The sequence below is a fragment of the Aspergillus ochraceoroseus genome, assembly GCF_002846915.1.
Source record: "Aspergillus ochraceoroseus IBT 24754 chromosome Unknown P175scaffold_1, whole genome shotgun sequence".
Lineage (NCBI taxonomy): Eukaryota > Fungi > Ascomycota > Eurotiomycetes > Eurotiales > Aspergillaceae > Aspergillus > Aspergillus ochraceoroseus.
In genome coordinates this window covers 4,290,912-4,316,341 of record NW_024468476.1, presented here as the reverse complement: position 1 = coordinate 4,316,341, position 25,430 = coordinate 4,290,912, and the positions used below count along the sequence as shown (strand labels likewise).

Sequence of the window (25,430 nt, the reverse complement as noted above, 5' to 3'; positions counted from 1 at the left end):
TCGGGGGCTTCATTTAGGAGCTTCACGGCTACAATCAGTCCCCCGATCGGGGTGCGCAAGAGCAAGTGGAATCTGGGAGCGTTTCTCCGCAAACTCGATCTCAGCTCGCTCGTCCACCACAGTTCGCCCAGTTTGACGGCGAGGCTTTTAGGCCGGGTCAAGGAGAATCTAGAGGTTCTGATTGCGCCCAGAGTGTCCTTCTCGTGAATCAGCCCCTAATATCCCGGATCATGTACCCACCACGAATCCCATCACTAACAAATCCGCTTTCCCCATCCGCAGATCTAACAGTCTCCCCGCGCTGTCCAAATGCCTCAAACTCCGACATCTAGATCTCTCCCTCGTGGGCGACGCCATGCCCTTCCCCCTGCTGAAAAGGGCCGTCAGCAGACTCGATAATCTCACCGCGCTCCGTCTCCCACAATCAACCTCCATCTCCGATTCCGAGTCCTTCTCCATCCCCTGGCCGCCCTCGCTCCGCCGCCTCCAATTCAGCGGCCGCTTTTCCCCGCTGGTCATGCCCACTTTCCCCTGGCCTCCGTCCCTCACAACCCTAACCCTCAAAAACTGCGCCGACCTCTCCGAGACAACCCTCAGCACCCTGATAAGCAGCCCAGACCTAGCCCGTACGCTGAAGCGCCTCACGGTCTCCGGCTTCAACCGCCACCTCAGCTCCGAATCCATCAACGCCATCCTCGTCTTTCTCCCCAATCTCTCCTTCCTCAGTATCCCCGGTGACTTGGTCGAGAGCACGTTCCTGGATCTCCTCTACCACGTCGGCTCCGGTGCCCTCGAGGTCCTCGAATTCGGATACCCCAGTTTCGACGCCGCGCTCTATTTCACCCACGCTGAGCTCCTCCGACTGCTGCGGCGCCACGGCGCCGTACCCAATCTCCGCGCCGTAGGCTTTTCCGAGGTGTTCTGCACCGAAGACCGCATGGTCGATGACGACGAGATCGATGAGATTCTCACCAGACGCGCGCAATCCGGTCCGTCCGTGCAAACCAGCCCGGACGCGCACAGGTCTGTTTCGGATGTGGATCCGGGCGTTTACTACGTCTGAGCCGTATAATCTAGTCGAGGCTTTTATGATTCATGCATGACATGCCGTTCTGTTTTTTGGTCTTGCCGGGAATTCGGTTAGATAAACGGAGCTGTTCTTGATTCTTGATGGGGGGAAACCCCCTGAATGATTTGTAAAAAAGTTATAGCTTTGTTGAAACATTGGGTATATTTACTGTCTTGACTCTCCGGGGGGTCTCACGGTACTTCCTACTTACTGACACACATAAATATATAAACTATATTTACTTACCTCACTAGCCACCGACCTTATAGGCGAGTAATACAGCTCGCAAAAGGAACAAAGACGGAAAATTTCTTTTAATTTTACTTGCCAGTATGCAATCATCAGAAAGGAGGAAAAAAAAAAAAAAAAAAAAAGAAGAAGAAGAAGAAGAAGAAGAAGAAGAAGAAGAAAAAGGCATGGAATAATGGATTTGGACGCCTACACAAAAAATATTCATCGCATCTAACTCGACACCTGGATTATAGATGGGGGGGGGAAAGGGGGGAAATACAAAAGGGGAAAGAAGAAGAAAAAAAGGAAGATAGAAAAGAAGAGTCAGACAAGTCTGATTTTCATGATGCAAGACTCGTCGGGGAAACTCCATCCACGTTCCATGACCATTTACAGTGGACAGCATCAAGCCAAAGATGCGATGACAGCCGAGGCAACACCTTCCTCTTCGGCCCGGACGGTGATCTTGGTCGTAACTCCAGACTTGCTGGAGTAGGCCATCTTGATCAGAGCCGCGACTCGGCCGCCTAGTACTGTCTTTCCGAATAATTTGAGGGTATGGGTGCTAGTGCCGAGAGCCACGTCGGTACCTTCGAGAGGTTGCAGGGACAGTGCAGAGATGAGCTGCTCGGTAGCATCTGGATCAGGATTAGGGACAGTTGTTCCCAAGGGGTTCGAATGAAATACTATCGGGGTTATTCATATCACATACCTGTAATGCCCTTCATGTTGCTGAGCTGGAGCGTCTCGCTGACTTCCTCGCCATTGGCACCAGTCTGCTCCCAGACGTGATCAAAACTGCCAGCGAAGGTGGGAATCACATAATCGCTGCCTGTCAGCTCAAGGTCCTCGACCTGGTATTCATCGTCATATCCACTTTCCTCGGGTTCGCCGCTTGTTGGGTCGATTTCCTTGCTGGTGAACTTGAGGTTGTTGGTGAACGCGACGACGGGAACACTCTGCTCGCCCTCGAGTTTCTTGAAGGTGACATAAACAATTCCAGGCTCGTTGGTCTTGAGCTTTGGTGCAGGAACAATGAATTCCTCCTCTAGGACATCTTCCTCGGACGGGCTCGCAATAACCGTCACGTCTTCCAAGACAGTGTCAGGAAGGGTGTTCTTGATATCATACTGCAGAACGATGTGTTCCTTGAAAATGTGCTTAACGGCAGTGACAACGTATTCGGTTTCGCTCTCGCTGAGCTCCACCGGAACAGAGGATTTGAGCAATGTTCCATATGCTTTGAGCTCTGGAATCTGCATGAGCTGCTCCGCGTATTTCTGGGTGGCAGCGGCGGTAGCAGCTTCCGCCACACCGTTTGCCTTGGCGCCCTTTGGAGGTCCGGCGGACGGGGCCTTGAGGGTGGGTGTAGCACTGGTAAGTTTCTTGGTACGCTCTTCGGCCAGGGCCTGTTCTTGCGAGACAACAGGAATCGTCGCCACGTCGAATGCTGTCGCGAAGGTTTCCTTATCCGTCGAGGTAACATACATGACGAGTTGATGCTCGAACGTAGACAGTGAGTACATTGATTCTACAAGGATCAGTAAAAAAAAAAAAAAAAAAAAAACAGATAGAAGAAAAAGCTCCAGAAGGGGAAACAAAAACGTACCATTCTTGACGAACAAATTGGCCATCTCATCCTCCTCAGACATCAATCGGAGGTTCAGCGCGGCCCGATCACGGACTTCATCATCGATATCATCAAGACAACGGGTAAGAAGGACGGAAACGCTAGACTTGACCTCGGGATCCTTCTGGCCGACACCAAACTTAGCCAGAGCGGTAACAGCGGCAGCACGAACAATGGCGTTCTCCAGAACGACTCTGTTATAAATATAACGGATATACTTGGTAGGGTGCGATGTCTTCGGGCCCTCCACACCAAGGAGGTGCAGGACTCTGACGGACAGCTTGGTAAATTCGCAGTCCTCAATAAATTCACACAGGTGGGCGAGGGCTGATAAGAGTTAGTTTATACACAGGGGGGGGGAGTGGGTGTAAAGGGTCATACCATCTTCTTTACTCTCCGGGACGAACTTGATGAGGTCAAACATGCTTTCAACCACACTGCGTTTAAAGTCATAGCCACCTTCGTCCCTCAAAATGCCACTCAAGAAAGACAACATGCCAGCCTGCTTGCTTGGGAACTTCAAGCAGAGAGTGCGAATGGCTTCCACGATGGTAATTTTGAATTCATCGGTGATATCGGCCATAAAGCCCGAGATCTGTTTCATCAGACGGTCGACGCTAGCCTCGTTGCCGGTCTTCAGGAGGGTGGTGATAGCAAAGGTAGCGATGGAACGGTTGGTGTTTGAAATTAAGGACTCAATATCCGGGTTGCACACATTCACAACATGGGGTTTGAACGACGCGAAGCGGTGGAGGATACGGATAGCGGCGAACTTGGTAATCGCGCGGGGAGAGGAGAGGAATAATTGGAGCACATGGACGGCCTGTGACGCCTCTGCGTCGGAGACATCCCTCATGTCGCAGATCGCCTTGGCCGCCTCGAAGTTCACCATTTCATGCTTATGTCGGAGCCAGCCATCTAGCATCTGCATCATCGGCTTCCTCAGACCCGGGTCCTCCTCGGCTAGCTTGGCGGCGAGTCGCACGAGAAGAACAAGGGCGGCGGGGCTCTTTATAACACCTGCCGCTCCGTACTGCTGGACCATCTTCACTAGCGCCATGCGATCATGCGAGCGCATCTGGTACAGAAGACCAATTGCATGGTATTGGGTCATGAAATTCGACTGCGAGATGGCATGAGCCTGGGAACTGCCACCGAAACCCAGGAAACCAGTCGATTGTTTAGAGGAGGACGCCGCTTCCTGAGTCTCGCTTTGCCATCTGCGAACGACGTCACGCGCAATGGGGAGGAGGTGATACGAGGAAACCAGGGCCGCGGAGGAAACCGACGGGGTCTTGTCGACAATGGCAGTTTTGATCAATCGCTCGATACCTTGTACGGTGGTAGCCTTCAAGAGATAAACGGTCAGATTTCGTGCCAATGAAAGATGCGGTGGCATAGAAGCAACTCACGTCGATGATGCGACACAAAGCTCGGATAGCATTCGCTCGGTATAGGACATCACTACCGACTGCCGTATCCTTCATGATAATACTGGTTGACATGATCACATCCTCCGCGGTGTTTGCAAGCTCTTTGAGAATAAGATAGACCATCTGGCGGAGCGAGGGATCCTTGTTCTGGAAAAGCTTGGAGATACCAAAGAACAATGTGGTGGCCTCATTTGTCGGGAACTGCTCTCCGGTGAAGAGCAGAACAGCGATCTTGGTGAGCAGGGTGCGGCATTGTCGAGGAGAGATTGGCGATGTATTAAACAGTCGTGCTGATAGTTCAAAGCCAGTCAGAAAAATCCACATTTACAAGCTCTCGCAGGCCGTGGTGCGCCCGCTGGGAGAGAGAGGGGGGTAGGGGCAGTTGAATGGGTGGTCGTTTACCATCTTGAAAGACAGAGGTCCGATCCAGCTTAATCATAGACTGATCAGCATCCTCATCCTTCTTCATGTAACTCATGATGAGCGGGCTGACTGCAGGAATTGCAGTAGGAGAAATCCAGTCTATCTCGTCGTCTGGGAATAGGGTGCTTGTGCTTGTGCTTGTCAGGGTGGTCGGAGGGAGTAGAGAGGGGGAGGAGTTTCAGGGATTGATGGATTGCAGTGCAAGAGAAGGGTATATGGAGGTGACTACCATGCCCTCATGATCTCCGCAACAAAACCGATGAAATGGAAAGACGTAGCTCTTGTTGAATGGACCTTGACCTTTACCAACAACAACTTCAAGTTCCGGTTAAGTAATCTCCAGGTGGCCTTCTGAAGTCAAGCCACACTTGACACGCCACACCGCCACACTGCTGATGATTGTGGCTGGAGAGTCAAACAGTGCAAACATGCGGCACTTTCTTTTCTCTACTTTCTTTGTCGGTTTCAACATGTATCAAAATAGAACTGTGATGGTCTGTAAGTGACCTTTAAGGATTTATTGCTACGAGTAAAATCAAGTAATCGACTTCTCAATAATTCTCTTTGTCAGGAACCCCAATATCTCATTGAATGTCAAGCATGTCAAGCGAGAATCTGTAGGAAAGTAAACCGGTTCTGTTCCTCCGCCTTTTTCTCCCGCCCCAAAAACCAACCAACCTTTTCTTTCTTAGTCAAGTCTCTTTCTCTCTCTTTCTCTCCTCCTCTTCCTCTTCTCTCCTCTTCATCCTTCTTACCAACTTCATCATCATCATCATCTTCTTCTTCTTCATCTCCTTTCCTTCTCCCTATATCTCCCTCCGCTCCCCCTCCGCCCCTCCGCCCCTTCTCCTCTTCCTCTTCATCCTTTCCCTTTTCTCTCCCTGCGATTCCTTCCCATCCTCCACCTCCCCCGCCCATCGAAACCCCTCTTCGCCTTTCTTCTCCACCATCTGTTCTTCCTCTCGCTCTTCAGGACCCTTTACCGTTCACCCATACCATTTTCTCTCGTCTCTTTTCTGTAAGTTTTTTATCTGACCCCTTTTTTTGTTTTTTTTTTTTTCTTTTCTTTCGGTTCTCTGGCTTGGTCGCGAAAAGATACCTACCTATCTCGTGCGCATGAAAACTAGCCAACAGTCTCTCTATCCTCTATACGCGTCATGAGCTAATATTTTTTTTTTAATTTTTTTTTTTCACATAGTAGGCGAATTTTGACTTCTTCCATCAACTCTTTCCCCCCGTGTGACGACTTCCCGATTTTCGAAGACATGGATTCTAACGACCTTCACGAAACCCCCGTCGCCGACGAGACTATGGTTGATGTCGTGGGCGATGAGGTTGACATCGAAACCACCCCCAAGACGGAGGAAGAGTATGCTCAATCTATGCTCACTCTTCGTGCCATCGTTTCCTCCAAAGAAGCCGGTGTCATCATCGGTAAGGCGGGTAAGAACGTGGCCGACCTGCGCGATGAGACTGGCGTCAAGGCTGGTGTGAGCAAGGTTGTTCCTGGTGTTCATGACCGCGTTTTGACCGTGACTGGTCCTTTGAGTGGTACTGCCAGAGCTTATGCCTTTGTCGCCAAGGGATTGCTGGAAGGTGCCCCGCAGATGGGCATGGGCGGCATCGTCTCCAACAATGGGACTCATCGTAAGCCACCCCAACGATCTTGACAACTTTGGCTAACTTGATCCAGCCGTGCGACTCCTGATCTCCCACAACCAGATGGGTACCATCATCGGACGACAGGGCTTGAAGATAAAGCATATCCAGGATGCCTCGGGGGTGCGCATGGTGGCCCAAAAGGACATGCTCCCCCAATCGACCGAGCGCATTGTCGAGGTACAAGGAACCCCCGAAGGAATCGAAAAGGCCATTTGGGAAATCGGAAAGTGCCTCATCGATGATTGGCAACGCGGAACGGGCACCATTCTGTACAACCCGGCGGTCCGTTCCTCAGTTGGTGGTACTACTTCGACTCACCACAACACCACCACCAGCGAAAGCTACAGCAGCCGCCCCTACAACCGTACCGGCAACGGCGCCGACTTCAGTGACCAGTCCAGTGGCTATGGAAGGCGGTCCAACCCCGACACCAGCAGCCGCGGATACCCCCTTGTCACCGAAGATGGCGAGGAAATCCAGACCCAGAATATCAGCATCCCCGCTGACATGGTTGGCTGCATCATTGGCAGAGGCGGAACCAAGATCACCGAGATTCGCCGAAGCTCTGGCGCCCGGATTTCGATTGCCAAGGCCCCCCATGATGATACTGGCGAGCGCATGTTCACCATTATGGGAAGCGCCCAGGCGAATGAGAAGGCTCTGTACCTGTTGTACGAGAACCTGGAGGCCGAGAAGACCCGTCGCAGTCAACTGCAAGAATGATTTATTTTTAATACCTTGGTGGCTGGAGGGCGTTCCCCGGCATTGTACTGTTTTCGCCGCCTTTCTAAAAAAAAAGACCCTCTTCTCTTCTTCCAATACCAGAATTCGCCCCAGTGTCTTTATTTTCTCTCCTTTTTCCTAATCACGTTTTGTCCTTTGCCTCTGTTTTCTCCCTAATATATGTCTCGCCTTGTCTGGAGTTGGGTCTATCAGTATCAGGAGCCAGTGTTCTGCATCCCCGTTCCAAATGTTAGCTACCACGCCCACTCAATCCTCATGGGATTATGTAGGGCTTCATAACTCCAAACTTGGGAGAACTATGGGGCATGGCATGTCTTTTTCCAGGATTGATTTCCCTTGACTATCTCTGGGCGTCCTCTCCTTGGACATCAGGGTGGTTGTGGCCTTCTCTCCTGTGTACTCTCTCCCTTTCCCACATCCTTCTATTCTGTCTCCGCTTTGCCTCCTACGTCCTGAACCCCAATTATGAACCGAAAACGGACGGTTTGACGTCCCTTATCTTTATTCCGTCTACATGAGATCTCCCTCTTTTCTTTTCTTTTTTTTTTCCCCTTTTGCGGAACGGATACTTTTTGTTCGAAAAATTGTCCTTTGCACCATCAATCCCCGTGAACCCTGTCTCAGTATGCAGTTCCTCAATTCCTCTGATTTGTCGCTTCTAATGGACGGCCCAAACAATGTATGATACCAAGATCATCCAGCAGGAAAAGGAGCAAGATAGGAGGTGTTGACGAATAATGAATGACAGATCTTATGTGAGAAATCCAACTATCCGAACTGTCCCAGTGTAGATATCGAAGGGCTAGTCTTCTGTAACTATCACTTTGTATTCCTGCTCGTTAACTTGGTGAGTATACTCCTCCTGCTCAATAATGTTCTTCATCATGTGTTGATGCCGCTGCTATGGATGTATTGGGTAGGGTTAGGGGAGTTCATTAGGATCACCTCCGTATACTCTCCGTCCTTGACCTGACCGCAATACGTGTGAGAATTGTCTACTGTATATTCTCTTCTCCCGGTTTGAGGTAAAAGTTCATGTTCCGGATCGAGATTGAATCCCAACCGCGGTAAGAAAGGAACAGATCTCGGTCTAGGCTTGAGCCACCCATGGGAGTTTTGGTGACATGACGCCGACACCACAAACGACTTAACGAACTTTTCTAGCCAGGATAATAATAATATGATCCCCCTTGAATCTCCCCAAAGATCGCGGTGCATCGCGTTTTACAAGTATCCGGGTGAACGATGGACCCGGACCCGCCGATACCTCCACAGGCACCCTGTGCAGCATGCCGGAATCCCGACTACTCGGCCACGAGCGTGTCCCAATCCCATCACTCCGGCAGCAATGAGGGCATGGATAAGTCCATGGCGGCGGCCTCGAGCCAAGCTGACCTCTTCAGCGACCTGTCGGCGGCCCTGCCGGACCTCCAGCTGCTCGGCTCGGGCGCTCGCGCAGCCACCCAAGCAGAGCAGAGGATCACCTTCTTGAACGGCTGTCGATTGTATCCAAAGGCGATGGCGTGGTCGATGCTCGTGTCGTCCACTCTGGCCATGGTGGGCTTCGACATCCTCCTCACGTTTAACTTTTTCTCGCTGCCCCCGTTCAAGCAGAAATACGGCGAGCGCCTGCGCAACGGCGAGTTTGATATCCCCGCGCGCTGGCAGTTTGGCTTGCCCAGCGCCGCGGCGGCGGGCGAGATTGTCGGGCTGCTGTTCAACGGCATCCTCGCGGACCGCATCGGATATCGAGGCACGATGGCCGTGGCCCTGGTGGCCTTGTTTCTCTTCCTCTTCCTCTTCTTCTTCGCCGTCAACCTGCAGATGCTCCTGGCCGCCGAGATCCTCTGCGGCATCCCCTGGGGCGTCTTCCAGACCCTGTCCATCAACTACGCCGCCGAGGTGATGCCCGTGGCCCTGCGCGCGTACCTGCTCAGCAACGTCAACCTTTGCTGGGTCGGGGGCCAGCTCCTCGCCACGGGCGTGGTGCGGGCATTCCTCACCATGGACTCGGAGTGGTCGTACCGCATCCCCTACGCCCTGCAGTGGGCCCTAGGCGTGCCCATCTTCATCGGCATCCTCCTGGCCCCGGAATCCCCCTGGTGGTGGATCCGCCACCACCACCCAGCCGCCGCCCGCCAGTCGCTCCGGCGCCTGACGAAACGCGGCACCGTCGACCTCGACGAAGCCATCAGCATGATGCAGCACACCAACGAAGTTGAAAAGTACCTCACCGGCAACGACACCACCACCACCACCACCACCACCACTGCAGCTGCAGCTACTACCGTCTCGTACCTGGACTGCTTCCGCCGCACCGACCTGCGCCGCACCGAGCTCGCCTGCCTGGTCTGGGTCACGCAGCAAGTGTGCGGCACCAGCCTCGCCGGATGGAGCTCGTACTTCTTCGAGCAAGCCGGCCTGCACACGACCAACGCCTTCAACTTCACCATCGGCACCTTCGCCCTGGCCGTGGTCGCTTGCATCCTCTCGTGGTTCCTGCTGCCGCGCGTCGGGCGGCGCCGCCTGTACCTAGCAGGGCTGAGCGCCCTGTGCGCGGTGCTCCTGGCAGCGGGCGGCGTGGGCGCTGCCTCTGCCTCAGCCTCAGCCTCACGCACCCAATCCTGGACCCTCGTCGCCCTCCTGATCCTCTTCACCTTCATCTACAACCTCACCATCGGCCCCGTGTGCTACGTGCTCCTGGCCGAGCTCCCCTCCACGCGGCTCCGCGTGAAAACCCTCGTCCTCGCCCGCGTCGCCTACAACCTCGCCGGCCTGCTGATCAACTGGATGACGCCGCAGATGCTCAGCCCCGCCGCCTGGAACTGGAAGGGCCGCGCCGGCTTCTTCTTCGCCGGCTGCTCCTTCTGCTGCCTCGTCTACTGCTACTGGCGGCTGCCCGAGACCCGGGGGCTGAGCTATCTGGAGATCGATATTCTGTTCGAGAAGCGGGCCAAGGCGGGTAAGTTCCGGGAGCTGCAGGCGGCGCTGGAGAGTCGCGGGTATTTTAGTTTGCGGGGGCAGGGGGAGCAGGGGGGGGACCAGTGTGCGTTTCGGGGGTATTGAATTGAATTTGAATTGATTCCTTTTTTGTTTTTTTTTTTTTTTGTTTGTTTTTATTGTGTTATTGTGTAGTTTTATCTTTATATATATTCAATTTACAGTCGTTGGGTTGAGTATTCCCTCAGTCGTAGTAGTATATATATTAGGGTAGAGTAGAGTAGTAGTATATATTAGGGTAGTAGAGTCGTATATTAGGGTTCGGGTAGGGAAGAGGAATCTAGAGGAATGAATAGATGTCGAAGTTTCAAAAAAGAATACCTACACAAGTCTATCAAAAAATTAATACGGGTTGTACATAGAAGGAAGAAAGTAACTTCGTATAATTATCATCCAGTATGCATGCATTCAAGTCAGGTAATGCCATCGATCAGATCCCCATTAGGATAGTGGCCTGAAGTCATTCAAAGAGTTGCAAAAAGAACGCCGGGAAAGAAGGTATCCAAAGAGTCGCTGCGTGATATTCGAGTACGGAATGGAATGCCGGAAAAAAAAAAAACAGTCAATCAATGCTGTTGTCAAAAGATTTGCTATTGCCCGCCGTGGCGATCGGGCGCTGCCTCATGCCAAACCTCCGCGCCCCCAGGCTGTTCGTTCTCAGGCGGTTCTGCGAAATAGGAGTGTAGCTGGCGGCGAGTTTGGTCGACGGCGCAACGATCTTGGTCTGCGAAACCGGCTGCCGAGGGGAGGGCGGCGGATCCTCGCTGAGGACTTCCGCCGTGGCCGAGGATGGGGCGTACCGCCGCGATCCCGCCAGAATGTTGGCGCGAGACGTCGCCGGCGTGTAGAGAGACGTGGTCATCATACTTCGACGAAGTGGGATCCCGGATTGCGCAGCCGGGGTTGGGGTTCGGGGCTGGGACGCCTGGGTCGGGGGATAGAAGATCGACTGCGACGGCCTTGATCGGGTGGGTGGTGGTGGACGTTGTGCCGACGAGACCCCGCCAATGTCCGTCATCCGTCGCGAGATCGACCGGGCGGCCTGCGGACTGCGCGCTGGTTCGGCGGGCTCATCATCGTCTGGCAGCAATCGCTTAGTGCGCAACGAAACCGACAGTCGACTGAGTCTGCTCGTCGCGGCGGGTTTCTCTGGCGACAACGTCCTTGGGGGGTCTGCGAGGGCGTCGCTATTCTTCGAAGCATGGTCCCCGGGGGTTGCCAGACTCGCACGCCGCGCTTCGAGGCGACTCAGGGCGCGAGGAGCGCTCGGCCTCCGCACCATGGCGTCCGGCTCCGGATTGATACTGCACCGATAGGACCCCCCCGGAGTCACGGTGCCTTCGTCCGTGCCACTGGTCGACATTCGGAGCGTCGCATCATCGCCAGAGGCCTGCTGCTGGTGGAGATGCGGCTCGTCCGACAAGGCAAGGCACAGCTCGGTCAGACTCCGACACACACTCTCGGCCTTGCGTCGCGATTGCCTCTCGGTCGAACCGAATCCATTCACCATCGAGACGCCGCCCGAGGGGGGGTGGCCGGTCCCCAACAGACTGGAGAGCGCGATGGCATCTGTCGCCGTCGCTTCCAGAGCCGTGTAGACTTCCTTGCTAGCCAGACCCTTTGCCTTCCCCAGCGCGGATTGTAGCAGGGGGACGATTGGACTCGGGGCTGTAATCGTATCGGACTCGACCGAAACGCTGGTCCGGCGATGGCGGGGCGAGGAGGAGGACATGGTGGTCACTGTGGTCGTGGCGGTTCGCGGTCGCTCTCCGGCAGCTGACGGGATGATGGCTTCTTGGGAGGAGGGCGGCAGCTTTCCGGTCAATTCTAATTTTTTAATGCGGGACTTGAGGTCCTCGAGCTCATCCCACACCGTCGAAGGCGCCGCGGTCGAGAGAGTTGATTCGGTTCCATCCGGTCGGGCTCGGTCGGGCTCGCCGCGCGCCCGCTCCGTGGCCTCGGCGCCAGAGACCTGTCGGCTACTGCGAATCGTCGAAAGCGTGGAATGGCGAGACGACCGGCGCTCGGGGGTTGTTTCGTGCTCGGGACCGGTGCGACTCAATCGACTACTGCGAGGCAACCCCACGACGGAGCGCGTACTGGAGGCGAAATTGGGCAGCGCATGCGCCGAAGCTGAATAAGAGTACGGTGCCGAAGCCAAGGGAACGGACGGCGGATCGGGTTGCGAATGATGCAAGGGGCTGTCATCGGTATTCACGCGTACTAGTTGTTCGGGCGACGACGGGGTTTGGTCAGGAACACGCGAGGTGGAAGAACGGAATCCATTACCGGACATCCTCAGTCGCGACTAGGAAGACAACCGACAACCCCTTTGGTCAACTCAACCCATCCAACAGCCAAAAAAAAGGGGGGGGTACTCACGCGTCTAAGGTCTGATCGGCCCAGGGATTCGCGACGGCCCGAGTCCGATCTAGCGATATTCAAAAAGATGTCCTCACTCTTGGCTCTGGACTCATCGGCGATGGAGATTTCCGCCCCTTTTCGGGCGCTCTGGGGGTTGTCGGTGCGCGTTCGGCCTTGAATGAAAGTCGCGGTGGACGACGGCATTCTCCTCTTCCCATCCGGGGGTGCTTGTTGGGAGTATAATGTGGACTTTCTACGCTTCGTTGCATTGGGACTCAACCCGCAGACAGTTGAGCCGGCGTCCAGGGGAGACGATGGCGGAGGGATTTCCACGGGGGACAATCGATGCGGTCTGTCATACAACAAGGGCCGGTCGAGGTTGTTGCGAAGGGGATACTGGTACTCAAAACTGAAGCGACTCTGGGGCAAGCGAGGGAGCACCGGTCCAGAGGGGGGATGAAGCCGCGATGGCGAGGAAAGGGAAGACGACAAAGAAGGAGGCCGCCGGGTGGTTGTGGATGGAGCTGGTAGCGCGTCAGTCCTACCCGTGTCACGAGGAGGATCCTTTTCGATGGCGACCCGGGAACGCAGAGGACCAGGTTGTATCGTCGTGGGGCTCGATGGTTCCATGATGGTGGTTTGCGGTGAAATCACTTGCTAGGGAATCTCTTCTCAACCCTAACCCTAACCCTACCGAGGCCCTGATCCATGAGGTATCCAGATACTCGAACAATCTCTCGACAGATACCTGTTCCGTTAACCTGTATAATTTCGAGATGTCCTCCTGGCTCTTTAAGCGCGGCTATATTTAGGCCTGGCGATGATTGGTCTCCTGTCTTGTTTGGGCCCACTGGTCTCTCACCAATCAGCTCCGGAAACGAATGGTACGGTATTGTGTAACGAACGGTACCGTACCGTACCGTACCGTACGTATTGGGTACCTCCATCATGATGTTCTTCTTTTCTTTCTTCTTTCTTCTTTCTTCTTTCTTTCTTCTCTCTTTCTTCTCTCTTTCTTCCCTCTATCCATCTCTCTCTCTCTGCTTTTCTTCTTGACGGCCTGGTGTCGGTCTTCCTCTCACCTCCACACCTTTCTTCTCTCCACACCTTTCTTCTCTCTACACCTTCTCTCTCTCTCTCTCTCTCTCTCTCTCTCTCTCTTCCCCCCATCCTTCATCGCTTTTCAACCTGTCTGCTTCTCTTCAAAACTGTGGGCAGTCGTGCTTTTTTTTTCCACTCTTTCTTTCCCCCTTGCGACTGCCCACTCATAATCTTCTTTACGCTCCCTCTGACGCCTCGCATCCTTTTACCTCTCCACGTTCTTTCATCACATACACTGACCCCTCTCAATAGTGGCATTCTCTGGTATGTGATGTGCCGGCTTACTCTTCCCCTTGCAGCCCGGCTGGCTTTCGAACTGATTCTCCTCGGTCCACCAGGTCGTTTGCGCTGGCAGCAACTGCGACCTTTTTTCTCCCCGGCAGAGCTCATCATGCCCGTTCAAACCAGTCCCCCGTTGCTCCCGGATTCCTTCCCCTCCTTGATGTCGGTGTTTGGTGAAGAATCACCCACCCCCATTGCAAACAAGGCGCCCCCCGCAGATGTCAACCCCCTCAGACTTCCCATTCATGTCACCGTCAACAACCCCTTCCGACGTCCCCTCCCGTTCCAGCACCGCGAGAGCATCTCGTCCATGACCTCCGGTTCGACCGATTCGTCCCCCACCACCACCGTTTCTACCTTTGATTCCCCGATTGCGCCGGATCCCTCCCCAAGCTCGTCCCCAGAATCCCCATCGTCAATGCCGCTGTCCTACTCCACCTTCATGCCGATCGCGCCGAACAATCTGTCCCCCATGGCATCGGCACTTCCGATGCCACAGCGCGCCACTTCTCCCGGGCGCCGCGCCCGCAACCTCAAGAACCTGTCGCTGAGGATGCCTCCGCCGTTCAACTCCTCGCGGAGGATGGAAACGAATCCCCAACCCCATTTGTCGGCCCCCGCCTCTCCGGTCCACATGCCGGTCAAGGGGATGCGACGAAAACCCGCGGGTCTCACCATTCGCACGCCCGGGTTAGATCGGCCATTCTCCCCCAATATTCCGGACCTGGCGCCACAGACCCCCCATGGTCGACTGTCGTTGCGACACACCGAATCCTCTCCCTCGCTAACCTCCGTCTTCTCCCCTTCGTTCGGTCCCAAGGGCGGCATGCAACTCCCCCAGCATGGGTACCGACGTGCCTCCGCGACGGCAGAGGATAATACCCTCTCTCCGGTACAGTCCGTGGGGGATGAGGCCGCCGCCCCGGCTTTGCACAAATTGGCCGAAGAGGATGATCATCTGGATTCTCGGGAGTCGACGCGACGCAGCGAGCGTGGTTACCCCAATGGACCCATTCGCATTTATGATTCGGGCGTATTTCTCTATCTAGAGCCCACCAAGGCAGAAGCCGCGCTGTTCGATGTGGTGGTGAATGTGGCCAAGGAGGTTGCGAATCCCTTCGATCCCTCATGCGATGCCTCGCAAACGGTGATGAGCACTTGGCGCAATGGAACCTCCCCCGCCCGGCCGCTGTCGTGCTCCACCCCGTTTACAGCCTTTTCGGATGCGTCCTTTAAATCCGCGTTGGAATATCCCCCGAGCGCAACCTCCTCCTCGCCCGCCACCCCCCGGAACGAGCCTGCCGCACCCGAATATGTGCATGTTGGCTGGGACCACAATTCGGAAATTCTCGATGATCTCCCCCCACTTTGCGAGTTGATCGATACCCGCATTTCGCAGGGGAAGAGGGTCCTGGTGCACTGTCAGCTCGGTGCAAGCCGCTCCGCTTCCCTCGTCATTGCCTATGGATTGTATAAAAACAGACACTTGGACTTCAACTCCATGTACGAGATGGTCAAGGCCCGGAGTCAGTGGGTTTCGCCCAATATGAGCCTCATCTATCAACTGACGGACTTCCGCTCCCGCCTCCTTCGTGAGAGTTCTTCCCGGCCGTCGTCCCAGGAGTGGTATGCCCAAGGACCACGCCGCAGTTCCGAGCCGCAAACCCCGGTTTCCGGCCGCCTCAACGCCCAGGAGAATCTGGGGCCTTTCGGCAGCAGCGGCTCGGATCCTGAACCAACGTCATCCAACGGGCTGTCGCAGGCCTCGATGCATTCCAGCTCTCTCTCGGTCCCCTGGACGAATCGCACCACAACCCCCATCGCGGCTCCCCGTTCAGGGGTGGTTTCAAATTCGCTTTCGCATAAGCGGAGCCTATCCCCCCGTCCGTTGGCTTTACGCCAGAGCTTCTTTTCTCCCGAAGCTGGCAAGTGCTTTGTGCGACCGGACATTATTACCTCTGCATCCCTTGCGGAGGGCGGGCCTTGTTTGTCCAAGCGAGATGTTTTCATGAAGGAGGACCCCGATGAGTCCCTGGCTCTCTTTTCGCCTCGGACGACGGGATTCCTAGCCTCGAAGCGTCCCCGTCCAATGTCGGGCATCCTTGAAGACATCCCACCTGCGGACCTCGCATGCCAGCCTCCAATCGCAGATCCCCGGTCCCCTCCCCAGGGACACGAGCGACTGATTATGAGAAATATTGATGAATTTTTGTGACTTCACCTGAATTCAAAAAGCCGAGAAATATGATTCCATGACTATTCTCACCGGGTATTTTTTTTTTTTTTTTTTTTTTTTTTTTTTACGTCGTCAATTGTGCTTGATTTTGTTTTCCGCTTCGTGCCCATTCCCCCATCTTGATGATCCCCAATGACCGCAAGCTGGCCTGCGGTCGTTAATTCCCTTTCTCCCTTTACATACATTTTTGGTGCCTTGCCATTCTATCGTTTTATTTGATTGCTCTTTTGCCTTGATATGTCACTCGACATGGCATCCCCGAATCCCGGCGTCCTGGCGTTCAAAAGGCAGAAAAGGTTCGGATGACTTCGTTCCTGATACCTTGTAATACTATTTGCTATCTTGGGTTGTCTCTCTCTCTCTCTCTCTCTCTCTCTCTCGTTGCCAATCCTTATCCCGGATCCATTCGTTCCTGTTTCTTCATTATTTCTTAATCCCGTCATGGCTTTGCGGAGCGGAATACCCCGGCTACAGTAGTTAGTAAATACATGTTGATTCATAGACTGAAACTATCTTCTCCGGAGTAGGAAGTGTATATTATATATTAGTTCTATATTGACTGGGCCGATCATGAATCGGGAGAGTGAAAGCGGGCCGATTGGCCCGAGGGGATTTTTTTTTCTTTTATTCATCTTTCATCCCGCTTCAGTTTCAATTCTCATTTCTTCCCAGTTATCGTCAGCAGACACATATATTATATTCCCACCATGGCAGACCCCACAGACGACAGCCACCCGACACATCTCGAGCCGAGTCAATTAGGCACAAAAGAATAGTACGTTTCTCGCAGACCCCGCCCCCTCATCACCACAATCCCTACCCACATCTGTAGAGATCCCTACTAAGAAAGGTGACCCCAAAAAGCTGGGAGACATTCTACGCGCGAACCCTCACGCACCTATCGACAAAGCAACAACAACAACAACAACCCGCTACTACCCGTCCCCGGGGACCGAACCGACCCCGCGACGATGGGCCTGACCATGGTTCCGAAGACGACGACGATGACGATGACGACCCCGGCACATCGTGGTTCTCCGAACACAACGCACCCGAAAAAGTCCTCGAGTTCCTCAGCAGCCACGAGTTCCCGCTGGCGCCCTGCCATACCTTTCCCCCCAGGGGGAGGGCGGCGGAGGACAAGAAGACCACCGCGGGGCTCGCGGATGATGCAGAGCAGCGCCGCAGCCAGCCGAGCGTGCTGGATCTGGGCACGGGGAATGGAAGCATGCTTGCGCTGCTGAGGCGGCGCGGCGGGTTCCGGGGGCGGATGGTGGGGGTGGATTATTCGGGGCGGAGTGTGCAGTTGGCGCGGGAGTTGCAGAAGTTGAAGATGCATTCGGATGATGATGATCATGATGATGGGGAGGAGATCCGGTTCGAGGAGTGGGATATTCTCGGCTCGAATGCGGAGTTGTTGGCCAGCACCGGCGCGGATAATATCGACCCTGGTCGCCAACTCGACTGGTTCCCCTATGACCAAGGCGGGTTTGATATCGTGCTTGACAAGGGGACGTTTGATGCGATTTCGCTCTCTGATGAGACGGTTGGGACTGGCGCTGCCCGGGTTTGCGAGCGGTATCCCGGGATTGCGCGGCAGTTGGTGCGCAAGGGTGGGTTTTTGGTGGTGACCAGCTGCAATTGGACCGAGGAGGAGCTGATTCACTGGTTTACGGGGGGCGCGAGTGCTGGCGACGGGTTGGATACGTTGGTTGTCTGGGGCAAGGTGGAATATCCTCGTTTCCGGTTCGGAGGGCAAGAAGGCCAGGGCGTTTGCACGGTGTGTTTTCAGCGGGTGGAGAAGTAGGAACCCTTTTTTTTTTATTTTTATAGTTCGATCTTGTCGTGATTCGTATCTGCATAGACAGCTCGGTCTTTGTTTCCTCCCCCCCCCCCCCCCCCCCGAGTAACGTAACGGATTTCAAATCCCGCTCGTAGTAGTAGATCCGCTCAATCGCCCGCCCGGTTCGGTTTCTCATGCTGCGAGGACAGTCCAGTAGCAATCCGCAGCGATGATGCGCGTGAAGAGGCGCCGTGGACGGTTTGCCCATGGACGTGAAGGCGATTGCGCCGCATAAGGGCCGGCGAAGAAGGATGGTCTGAGGCATTCGCCCAAGTGCACTCACATGGTATGTAGACTGGGAGTTGCGGCGTCTATATCCACCCACCACCACGGAGGCCCAGGTCAATCAGGGCCGGCGCTTCTCTACATAACAATGCCATTATTTACCACCAACCTGTATTTTCATTTTCATTATCTAGTTAGTAAGTTGAACTAAGGCGCTGACTAAGGAACCTCGGGGCAGTGATGCACCTCTCTCTCTCTCTCTCTCTCTCTCTCTCTCTCTCTCTCTCTCACCCGCACCTATCTTAACCTCGCTTAGACGACAGCGTCCCCCCCAGCCCTGTTCGAGGAATGGCCACTGCAAGAGACTTGCCGCAGTCAATGCGCGTTTCTCAGCGCCAGCCGCGTTCATGTCGAGGTTTGTCGGCCTCCACGGTGGCGCACACTCCACTAACAGTCAGTGGTAGAATGCGCCAAAAGTAAACGCCGATGCAGCAAGGACAACATCCCCTGCTCGAGGTGTCGGCAGCTGAATCTCAGATGCACGAGGGAGACTGTGCAGCTGCGCCGTCATACCGTCCGCCATGGGGATGAGATCAAATTCCTAAGCTCGCTGGTGAGGGATTTGGAGACCCTTCCGATAGCAACGCCATCCACCTCGCAGCAGCAGCAGCAGCAGCAGCAGCAGCAGCAGCAGCTAGCGCAGATAGTATTGAATGTAAAGGGCCGGATCACGCAGCTGCAAACCGGGAGCGATGCTCCTCCCCGGGAGGTGCCACCGTCGGATTCAATCTCGCATTTGATGCCACCAGACCATGACAAAAGCTGTGCCCCCGAGACGACAGATGCGTTGTTGTGTCTGACTGCCATTGAACATCTAGCCTGGGGCCGGAACTCGGCTGGATGCTTTCCACATCTCCGGTGTGGGTGTCAATACAGCCGGAGCAGTCCGAATGGAAGCCAGGCTCTGATCGACAGCCAGAAACTGCCGTTTCTCGGACCTGTGCATGTGCTGCAGGCCCTGAATGTCTCCTTTGTCGACGCCTCGACTGCAGAGGCGCTTGTCAGGATCCATCTGTCCCATCTAGCCTGGCACCATGACTGTCTCCACACTCCGACCTTTCTCGAGCAGTGCGGGGTGTTCTGGGAAACAGGCCGGTGCGATCATCCTTTGTGGATGGCGCTTTACTTTTCCGTCCTGAGCTCGACGGTATTTTCGATGCGGAATAGCAACAAGAAGGCGAGGGCTGCCGTCGATCTCGACCTGGACACGGTACCGTCGGCGGAAGAATTCTTCAAGTCCATGCTGCATGTTCTTTACACCTGCCATTTTTTATACGATTTATCGGTGTATTCCGTGCAGGCCGTGGTCATCTCCACCGAGGTTGCGCATAACTTCGGCCTGAGCCAGCTGAACGCTACTCTCTTCAATGCGGCGGTTCGCATTGCCGAATGCCTGGGTCTCCACCGGATCAACGACGCTGCCCCAGACACGCAAGAAGAATGGATCGAGAGGGTCCAACGCGAAGTCGGAAAGCGGGTTTGGTGCCAGCTGGTCATCCAAGACAACTTCGCCATTTCCTTCACCGACACCTACAGCATCTCCCCCACGCAGTACTCCACGGGCCCGCCGTTGAACGCCGACGACTCCGACCTGGTAGAACGGCCCCCCTCCGTCCCGACGGTGAGCACGTACGTGCGGGTGCTCCGGGAAATCGCCGTGCTCATGCCATCGCTCGTCGACGGTCTAGGCTCCATGAGCCAGCCCAAGCCACTCCGCGAACAATACGCGCACGTGCTGCGTCTTGATCGCCAGCTGCGGTCCGCAGTCAAGGAGATCCCGCCGTTTCTTCTGCGTCCGGATAGGGACCAGGAAGCCCGGTTCCCGTGGCTGGGCATTGCGCGGCGCAGTCTGGCAATCACCGCCGCCGAAAAGATCATCATGATCCACCGACCGTTTCTGTTCCGCTCGTTCAATTCCCGCTCCTCCTCCTCCTCCTCCCCCTCCTACCAGTACACCCGACGCACCTGTGTAGCCGCCGCCGTGACCATCCTGCGCGAGCACGAGACAATCTGCAACGAGGGCGACTTCTTCATCTGGACCCATTCCGCCTTTTGCATCACCGCGGCGATCATCCTCTGCTTTGAGGTGAGCGCTGCCGCCGCAGACACGCCGCCTTCGACGGGCAAGGAGGACGACGACTACCGAGCCGCGATCCTCGCCGCCCGCAGCCGACTCGCCGCGCAAAAGAGTGACGTTCTCGCCCAGCGCGGGGTGGCGCTGATCGACACGATCTTCTCGTCAGAGGCGCGCCACCCGGAACTCGACTTTGATCGCATTTCCGCCGACTTTCTCAGACTCAATCGGCTCAATGCAGCGCCGCTCTTCATGGGTGTCTCGGACGCCACGAGCGCGGAGCTTGTCTACAGTAGTAGTACCAGTAGTCCGGATAGCCTGCCCGTGGATGTTGATTTTGAACCCTGGTTTCATGATATTTTCTCTCACCTGGACGACCAGACATGAATGATGCCGGTTTCTCCTTGACAGGGTTAGTTTGTTCACCGGGCTTGGAATGGTTATGCAGCCATCTTCTTCTTCTTCTTCTTCTTCTTCTTCTTCTTCTTCTTCTTCTTCTTCTTCTTCGCCGTGTGTACCTGTGACCGCGCGCGAACCCACTTGGATGTAGCTAGGACAGCTGTCGAGGTACACCGGTCCGGACAGAGTTGAACTCATGAGTATCTGATCTGGCCATCCAGGAATCCAGGGAGACTGGGAGACTGGGAGACTGGGAGACTGGGAAACCGGCGGGGAAAGAGTCTGTTAGCCATAAGGAAAGGAAGGTATCTTCTGGTTCAGGGACGGTAGTAGAGGCGGGCAAGAATGCAGTTAGTGAGGAGGCCCACTCCAATTTGCGAGGAATGGAAGTGTCAAGAAGATCGAGGAAACGTTGATTGGTAGATTGATAGATGGTGGGTGAAGGCCACAACCACGGCAGTCATGATAGATACAATATATAAGAAGCATGGCCTTCCTGAGTTGCGGGACTCTACTCCACCGTCAAAAGCTGTTCGTAAAACCCCCCAAACCCATTCTCCAGATCATGCAAATGAATCTCCAAGATCCAATGCCTCTTCAAGCCATCCTTCCCCGGCCGCCGCATGGGCTCGCGATTGCCCCTCGTGATGTACAGCGTGGTTTTATCCTGCGGAATCCGCTCGTGGGGGAAAGAACCCACAATGTGTCCCGCAATCTCGGCGCCCCATACCCACCCCGCCTCCTGGGCCGCCGCCACCGCAAACTCGAACAGCTCTTCCCCCGTCACGTCCTCGGGGGATTCCAGAAAGCGGGCCCTCACGGCATGAAAGATCGGCTCGAGCGAGTCCCGCAGCTGGTGCTTGCGCGGGTCGTCGCCGAGCACAAACGTGCGGCCAAAGTCGGCCTCCCAGGCTTCGAACACGGGGCCGAGATCCACGTACAGGATATCGTCGGGCTGGATGACGCGGTCCGGAGGGTTCTCGGCAAAGGGGCGCAGAGTGTTGGGCCCGCTGCGGATCACCTGTTTGTGCCAGTGGGTTTGGACGCCGTAGCGCTCGGCGGCCAGGCGATGGATTTCGTTGCTGAGGGCTTTCTCGGTGATGCCGGGACGGATCAGCGACTGTTGGATTTCGGCGAAGAGGGCGACGGCTTTGTGTTGGGCGTCGAGGAGGTCGGCCGCTCGTTGGAGATCTGCTTGTGTCATTTTTTTTTTCCTGTCTTCTTTCTTAGTCTATAATATTGATGTTGATGTTATTGCTTGCTTTTGGGCCAGAATCCCAGATGAGGGGTTACCTGGATTCCCCAGATGATGGCAGATATTGGAGACCTCATATATACAGCATGACCTGGAAAGAAGATGAATGAATCCGATATCGGCTGATATTCCATTCGAGGGATGAGGTAGTATTCCAACGTATTATTGATAACAACCTGTGAGCTCAGCGCTGATTCTGATAGGCGGACTGGATCTCCGTGTACAGAATTCAAGATAAGAGTGGCAACAGCTCGGGACCAATCAGAAACCCCCAGACCCGTCGATACGAGACTCTGAAATTCGAATTACCTGGTACGAAAGTTGAAGTTCCTACCTAGGTCCTAGGTACCTACTACCTCGACATCCCCCAAAGGGAGTTAGTCAGGAACCACCTGAACTGACAATCAGAATTAAAAAAAAAGAGAAGAGAGGAATCTATCTCCTCTATCATTCTGGTAAATTCCTCATCTCAAATCGAAATCCATGATCGGATCGGGAGACCCCCGCATTCCCTGCTTCGAGAGAGCCCCGAACCCGAAAAGCCCCCCCGCAAATCCAGGCGCCATTTCATCTAAGAATATCGTCGTATCCAATGTAATACGGCGGTAATTGTCTGGACTCAACCATTTGCTGACGGGGTATTGATCGTATTATCATACCAGGGCTGGACCACCTCCTCTTTCTTTCTTTCTTTCTTTCTTTCTTTCTTTCTTCTTCCTTTCACTCCGTTCCCCCTCCTTTTCATTTCGCTTTCCCTCCTATCTCGCCTTCTCAATTCCCCCCCTCCAATTGCTTCTCATCCGTGCCCTGAACCTTCCTCTTTTACCACCGGTCCCCTGCGCTATTCCTTGCACTATTCTCCCGCTCATTTCCCCCCTAGCACCCAGCTGAGCCAGCTCTTTTTTTTTTTTTTTCCCCTACAGCTCGACTGGTCTCCTCAATCAAGTATCAACTAAGAACAGTGGCAGTTTTGTCCTCTAATACTTCCAACGGACTCTTCCTGGGATTGACAACCAGTCCCAGAGTCCACGTACACATCATCATGGCTTCATTCAAGGTACCGTTTTTCTTGGATTCTCTTGTTTCGGGTGCCAGATCAGGCCAGTCCGGCAGTTAGTTACTAAACAATCTGATCACCCCGTCGATTCTTATAGGATTTACCTCTCTCGCGCCCCTTCCCCCAATCCAACCCTCGTCACCATTCCCACTCGATTTCCCTAGGCGCGGTTAATCCCAACCATCGGGTCACTCGCCGCAAGAGTGTGACCACCACCACCACCACCGCCGCCGCTGCCGTTGCCGCCTCCCTGAAAGATTCTCCAGACTCGATTGGAATGGCGATGCCTGCCCATCGTCGTGGAAGCCGAAAAGCCGTAGGGTTGGAATCCAGCTCGGTCGGAGCCACCTCTGCCTTCACCTCCTATCTCTCTCGCTGTATAACCAGCCCCGCTCGGGATTCCCCGGTCGCTCGCAAGCCGTCCCCGAGTCAGCAACCGGATGAGTGCCGTACGTCCACCGCCCAAACCGCCGTAGAAGGAACCGACTCAGGAAGCAAGCCCGTCAGCACCAAGAACCGAAACCGTCGGGCCAGCGAGGGGTCACACCTGGTCACCAGCGAAGGAAAGCGTTCCCTGGCCGATCTTCGCTGCGATCGTTGTGGGAAAGGGTACAAGCATGGCAGCTGCTTGTCCAAGCATATGTGTGTATCCTCCCCCCCCCCCCTCTATGCCAGCCTGGGGCGATGCACCATGTTGGCTCTGCAAAAGGTCGCCCTCTTGGTCATCTAGCTCCCCTACTAGTTCCCGTTCTTTTCTTCTCCTTTTCTTGTAACGGAAATTTCAGTCGGTTGACGTTTTATTTCCCCCCCCTCCCTTTTTTTTTTTTTTTCTTCCAAAAATAGGTGGGAACATAATCCTGCGTGGGCAATCACCTCAAAACTCTTGATCTCCAAGCACCAGCAAGTCCAGCTCCTGGAAGCGGCGTCGGTCTTGGTCAACATGAATCTGGATGATCTGCCCTCGGACAGCCCCGAAGCTGAGTCCGAGACCTCTTCGGCTTCACCGGACGCGTCATCGGAGCTGCGCGATGGCCTGAGCTCTGCTGAAACCACGCCACCCCCGATGGACGACGACGACGACGATGATGATATGTTGATCGAGGGCGAAAAGCGTTTTGGTTCACACAACGCGTCCGCTCATTTCTCTCACTCCTTCCAGTCTATCCCGTCGAGCTCCTTCACCGGCAGCGCTCCGTGGGCCTCCCCCGCCTTCTCGCACTTCCGTCACTCGAGCATTGACACCCGCCCATCCACGGCGGAGGCCAAATTGCACGACGACGACGAGGCCGATCTGGCTGCGGCTATCGGACTCTGCAATTTCGGAACCCCCCGAACCGGGCCGGTGCCGATGTCTCCTAGTATCCCACCTGTGCCCCCGCTCCCATCCCGCTACCTTGACCAGAGAAGCTCGGTAGAGAATCAGCTGAGTCTAGGTCAGTCAGTGACCCGCACAGCCGACGCTACTCTTCAAAACTCCACTCCCGATATCTTTGTCTCCCTTTCCTACAACCCTTCACTCTCGTACAAGGTGTCGGATGAGCGGGGGGTGCGGATAGGTAACACCGAACGCACCGACCGGCAAACCCGTAACGCCGACGTTGATTTTGGTACCCGCCCTAGCCATGCGGATGACGATGACGATGGTGTTTTTGGTCGCATGGAGGAATAGACGGACGGTGCTTTTGCCCCTCCTCCTTTCTTTTTTTTTTTTTTTTTAATCATTTTGTGGGGCGACTTGGTTCCCCCCATTGGATCGCTGTATAGCAGCTTTATAACCTTCATGACATGTATGAGAGCCTGTGTGAATTTTGTGAATGTTCTTTTGACTAGTTGTTTGGAGTTGGAACACCCCCTTTGCGTGTATGACAATTTTCAGGGATTGTACCGCCCCGGTTTGATAGACGAGGGGCCCCCTGACTGCATTATGGAATTCAAGGGTATATATTATATCTACTTTTTTTTTGGACTGCCTCACTCATGTACCCGATGGTTGCGTGGCATTTTTCCCTTCATACAGGGTCTGCGTTCGTTGCCTGAGCTTGTAATACTGTCTACAGACTAATGGAGCATTTAGATCTTCAGTGCTGTACTTGTAGATAAAAAAAAGAATGTAGAATCAACAGAGACCCAATCCCTACTATAACTAGCTCCCTCGCTAGATCTATCTATCTATCTATCTATATATATATATATAATTGGTATCGGGTGGTAACGAGTAGCTGATAAACGGGCCCTCTGGTTTTGGTGGGGGTTCTTGATTGAGGTAGGTGGCTTGATCAGATGGGAGTTTTGCTCTAGGGATTTTTTTTTTCTTTTCATTTCATTTCTTTTCAAGATTTCTT

The 25,430-nt window shown here is 54.5% G+C and overlaps 10 protein-coding genes across 10 annotated transcripts; 7 read left to right on the top strand and 3 right to left on the bottom strand.

The window, feature by feature from the left end:
- Positions 1-87: 87 nt before the first annotated feature.
- P175DRAFT_0498226 (F-box domain protein) lies at positions 88-1,338 on the top strand. The gene is made up of 2 exons (XM_040896454.1): positions 88-203; positions 283-1,338. The coding sequence occupies exon 2, from the start codon at positions 356-358 to the stop codon at positions 1,061-1,063; it is 708 nt and encodes a 235-aa protein (XP_040756513.1). The 5' UTR covers positions 88-203; positions 283-355; the 3' UTR covers positions 1,064-1,338.
- An 84-nt stretch (positions 1,339-1,422) lies between these two features.
- Positions 1,423-5,083, bottom strand: P175DRAFT_0472030 (coatomer subunit gamma). Its single transcript, XM_040895114.1, has 6 exons — positions 4,766-5,083; positions 4,343-4,653; positions 3,312-4,278; positions 2,910-3,257; positions 2,013-2,831; positions 1,423-1,938 (listed from the first exon to the last, which is right to left on the bottom strand). Exons 1-6 carry the CDS (start codon positions 4,839-4,841, stop codon positions 1,706-1,708), a joined length of 2,754 nt encoding a protein of 917 aa, XP_040756512.1. The 5' UTR covers positions 4,842-5,083; the 3' UTR covers positions 1,423-1,705.
- A 173-nt stretch (positions 5,084-5,256) lies between these two features.
- Positions 5,257-7,171, top strand: P175DRAFT_0506640 (KH domain-containing protein; the record flags this gene model as incomplete). The annotated part of the gene is made up of 4 exons (XM_040898213.1): positions 5,257-5,284; positions 5,479-5,808; positions 6,050-6,433; positions 6,480-7,171. 4 exons carry the CDS (start codon positions 5,257-5,259, stop codon positions 7,169-7,171), a joined length of 1,434 nt encoding a protein of 477 aa, XP_040756511.1.
- Positions 7,172-8,074: 903 nt separating this feature from the next.
- On the top strand, positions 8,075-10,368 carry P175DRAFT_0520926 (putative MFS sugar transporter; the record flags this gene model as incomplete). The annotated part of the gene is made up of 2 exons (XM_040899171.1): positions 8,075-10,154; positions 10,328-10,368. Exons 1-2 carry the CDS (start codon positions 8,438-8,440, stop codon positions 10,366-10,368), a joined length of 1,758 nt encoding a protein of 585 aa, XP_040756510.1. The 5' UTR covers positions 8,075-8,437.
- Positions 10,369-10,754: 386 nt separating this feature from the next.
- P175DRAFT_0513920 (putative LPXTG-motif cell wall anchor domain protein) lies at positions 10,755-13,186 on the bottom strand (the record flags this gene model as incomplete). The annotated part of the gene is made up of 4 exons (XM_040898778.1): positions 10,755-11,627; positions 11,649-12,500; positions 12,575-12,809; positions 12,837-13,186. 4 exons carry the CDS (start codon positions 13,184-13,186, stop codon positions 10,755-10,757), a joined length of 2,310 nt encoding a protein of 769 aa, XP_040756509.1.
- A 714-nt stretch (positions 13,187-13,900) lies between these two features.
- On the top strand, positions 13,901-16,154 carry dspD (putative protein-tyrosine phosphatase; the record flags this gene model as incomplete). The annotated part of the gene is made up of 2 exons (XM_040898777.1): positions 13,901-13,921; positions 13,996-16,154. The coding sequence occupies exon 2, from the start codon at positions 14,049-14,051 to the stop codon at positions 16,152-16,154; it is 2,106 nt and encodes a 701-aa protein (XP_040756508.1). The 5' UTR covers positions 13,901-13,921; positions 13,996-14,048.
- A 650-nt stretch (positions 16,155-16,804) lies between these two features.
- On the top strand, positions 16,805-18,064 carry P175DRAFT_0498219 (putative S-adenosylmethionine-dependent methyltransferase). Its single transcript, XM_040896453.1, has 2 exons — positions 16,805-16,950; positions 17,040-18,064. The coding sequence occupies exons 1-2, from the start codon at positions 16,883-16,885 to the stop codon at positions 17,980-17,982; spliced, it is 1,011 nt and encodes a 336-aa protein (XP_040756507.1). The 5' UTR covers positions 16,805-16,882; the 3' UTR covers positions 17,983-18,064.
- A 642-nt stretch (positions 18,065-18,706) lies between these two features.
- On the top strand, positions 18,707-20,764 carry P175DRAFT_0426655 (Zn(II)2Cys6 transcription factor; the record flags this gene model as incomplete). Its single annotated transcript, XM_040893189.1, has 2 exons — positions 18,707-18,856; positions 18,905-20,764. Coding segments are annotated over 2 exons (2,010 nt in total), but the record flags the coding sequence as incomplete, so codon positions are not given.
- A 249-nt stretch (positions 20,765-21,013) lies between these two features.
- P175DRAFT_063798 (M24 family metallopeptidase) lies at positions 21,014-22,057 on the bottom strand. The gene is made up of 2 exons (XM_040901066.1): positions 22,039-22,057; positions 21,014-21,990 (listed from the first exon to the last, which is right to left on the bottom strand). Exon 2 carries the CDS (start codon positions 21,978-21,980, stop codon positions 21,288-21,290), a length of 693 nt encoding a protein of 230 aa, XP_040756505.1. The 5' UTR covers positions 21,981-21,990; positions 22,039-22,057; the 3' UTR covers positions 21,014-21,287.
- A 756-nt stretch (positions 22,058-22,813) lies between these two features.
- Positions 22,814-25,150, top strand: P175DRAFT_0498215 (putative C2H2 finger domain protein). The gene is made up of 3 exons (XM_040896452.1): positions 22,814-23,088; positions 23,186-23,730; positions 23,932-25,150. Exons 1-3 carry the CDS (start codon positions 23,074-23,076, stop codon positions 24,755-24,757), a joined length of 1,386 nt encoding a protein of 461 aa, XP_040756504.1. The 5' UTR covers positions 22,814-23,073; the 3' UTR covers positions 24,758-25,150.
- The last annotated feature ends 280 nt before the right edge of the window (positions 25,151-25,430 follow it).

Bases quoted from the DNA above. Each gene is read 5' to 3' on its own strand.
- P175DRAFT_0498226 (XM_040896454.1), top strand. From the start codon at position 356: ATGCCCTTCCCCCTGCTGAAAAGGGCCGTCAGCAGACTCGATAATCTC.
- P175DRAFT_0472030 (XM_040895114.1), bottom strand. From the start codon at position 4,841: ATGAGTTACATGAAGAAGGATGAGGATGCTGATCAGTCTATGATTAAG. The intron at 4,654-4,765 runs GTAAACGACCAC...TTGAACTATCAG, and splicing joins GACCTCTGTCTTTCAAGATG to CACGACTGTTTAATACATCG. The intron at 1,939-2,012 runs GTATGTGATATG...ATCCTGATCCAG, and splicing joins CAACATGAAGGGCATTACAG to ATGCTACCGAGCAGCTCATC.
- P175DRAFT_0498219 (XM_040896453.1), top strand. From the start codon at position 16,883: ATGGCAGACCCCACAGACGACAGCCACCCGACACATCTCGAGCCGAGT. The intron at 16,951-17,039 runs GTACGTTTCTCG...GACCCCAAAAAG, and splicing joins CAATTAGGCACAAAAGAATA to CTGGGAGACATTCTACGCGC.
- P175DRAFT_0498215 (XM_040896452.1), top strand. The intron at 23,731-23,931 runs GTGTGTATCCTC...TTCCAAAAATAG, and splicing joins AGCTGCTTGTCCAAGCATAT to GTGGGAACATAATCCTGCGT.
- P175DRAFT_063798 (XM_040901066.1), bottom strand. From the start codon at position 21,980: ATGACACAAGCAGATCTCCAACGAGCGGCCGACCTCCTCGACGCCCAA.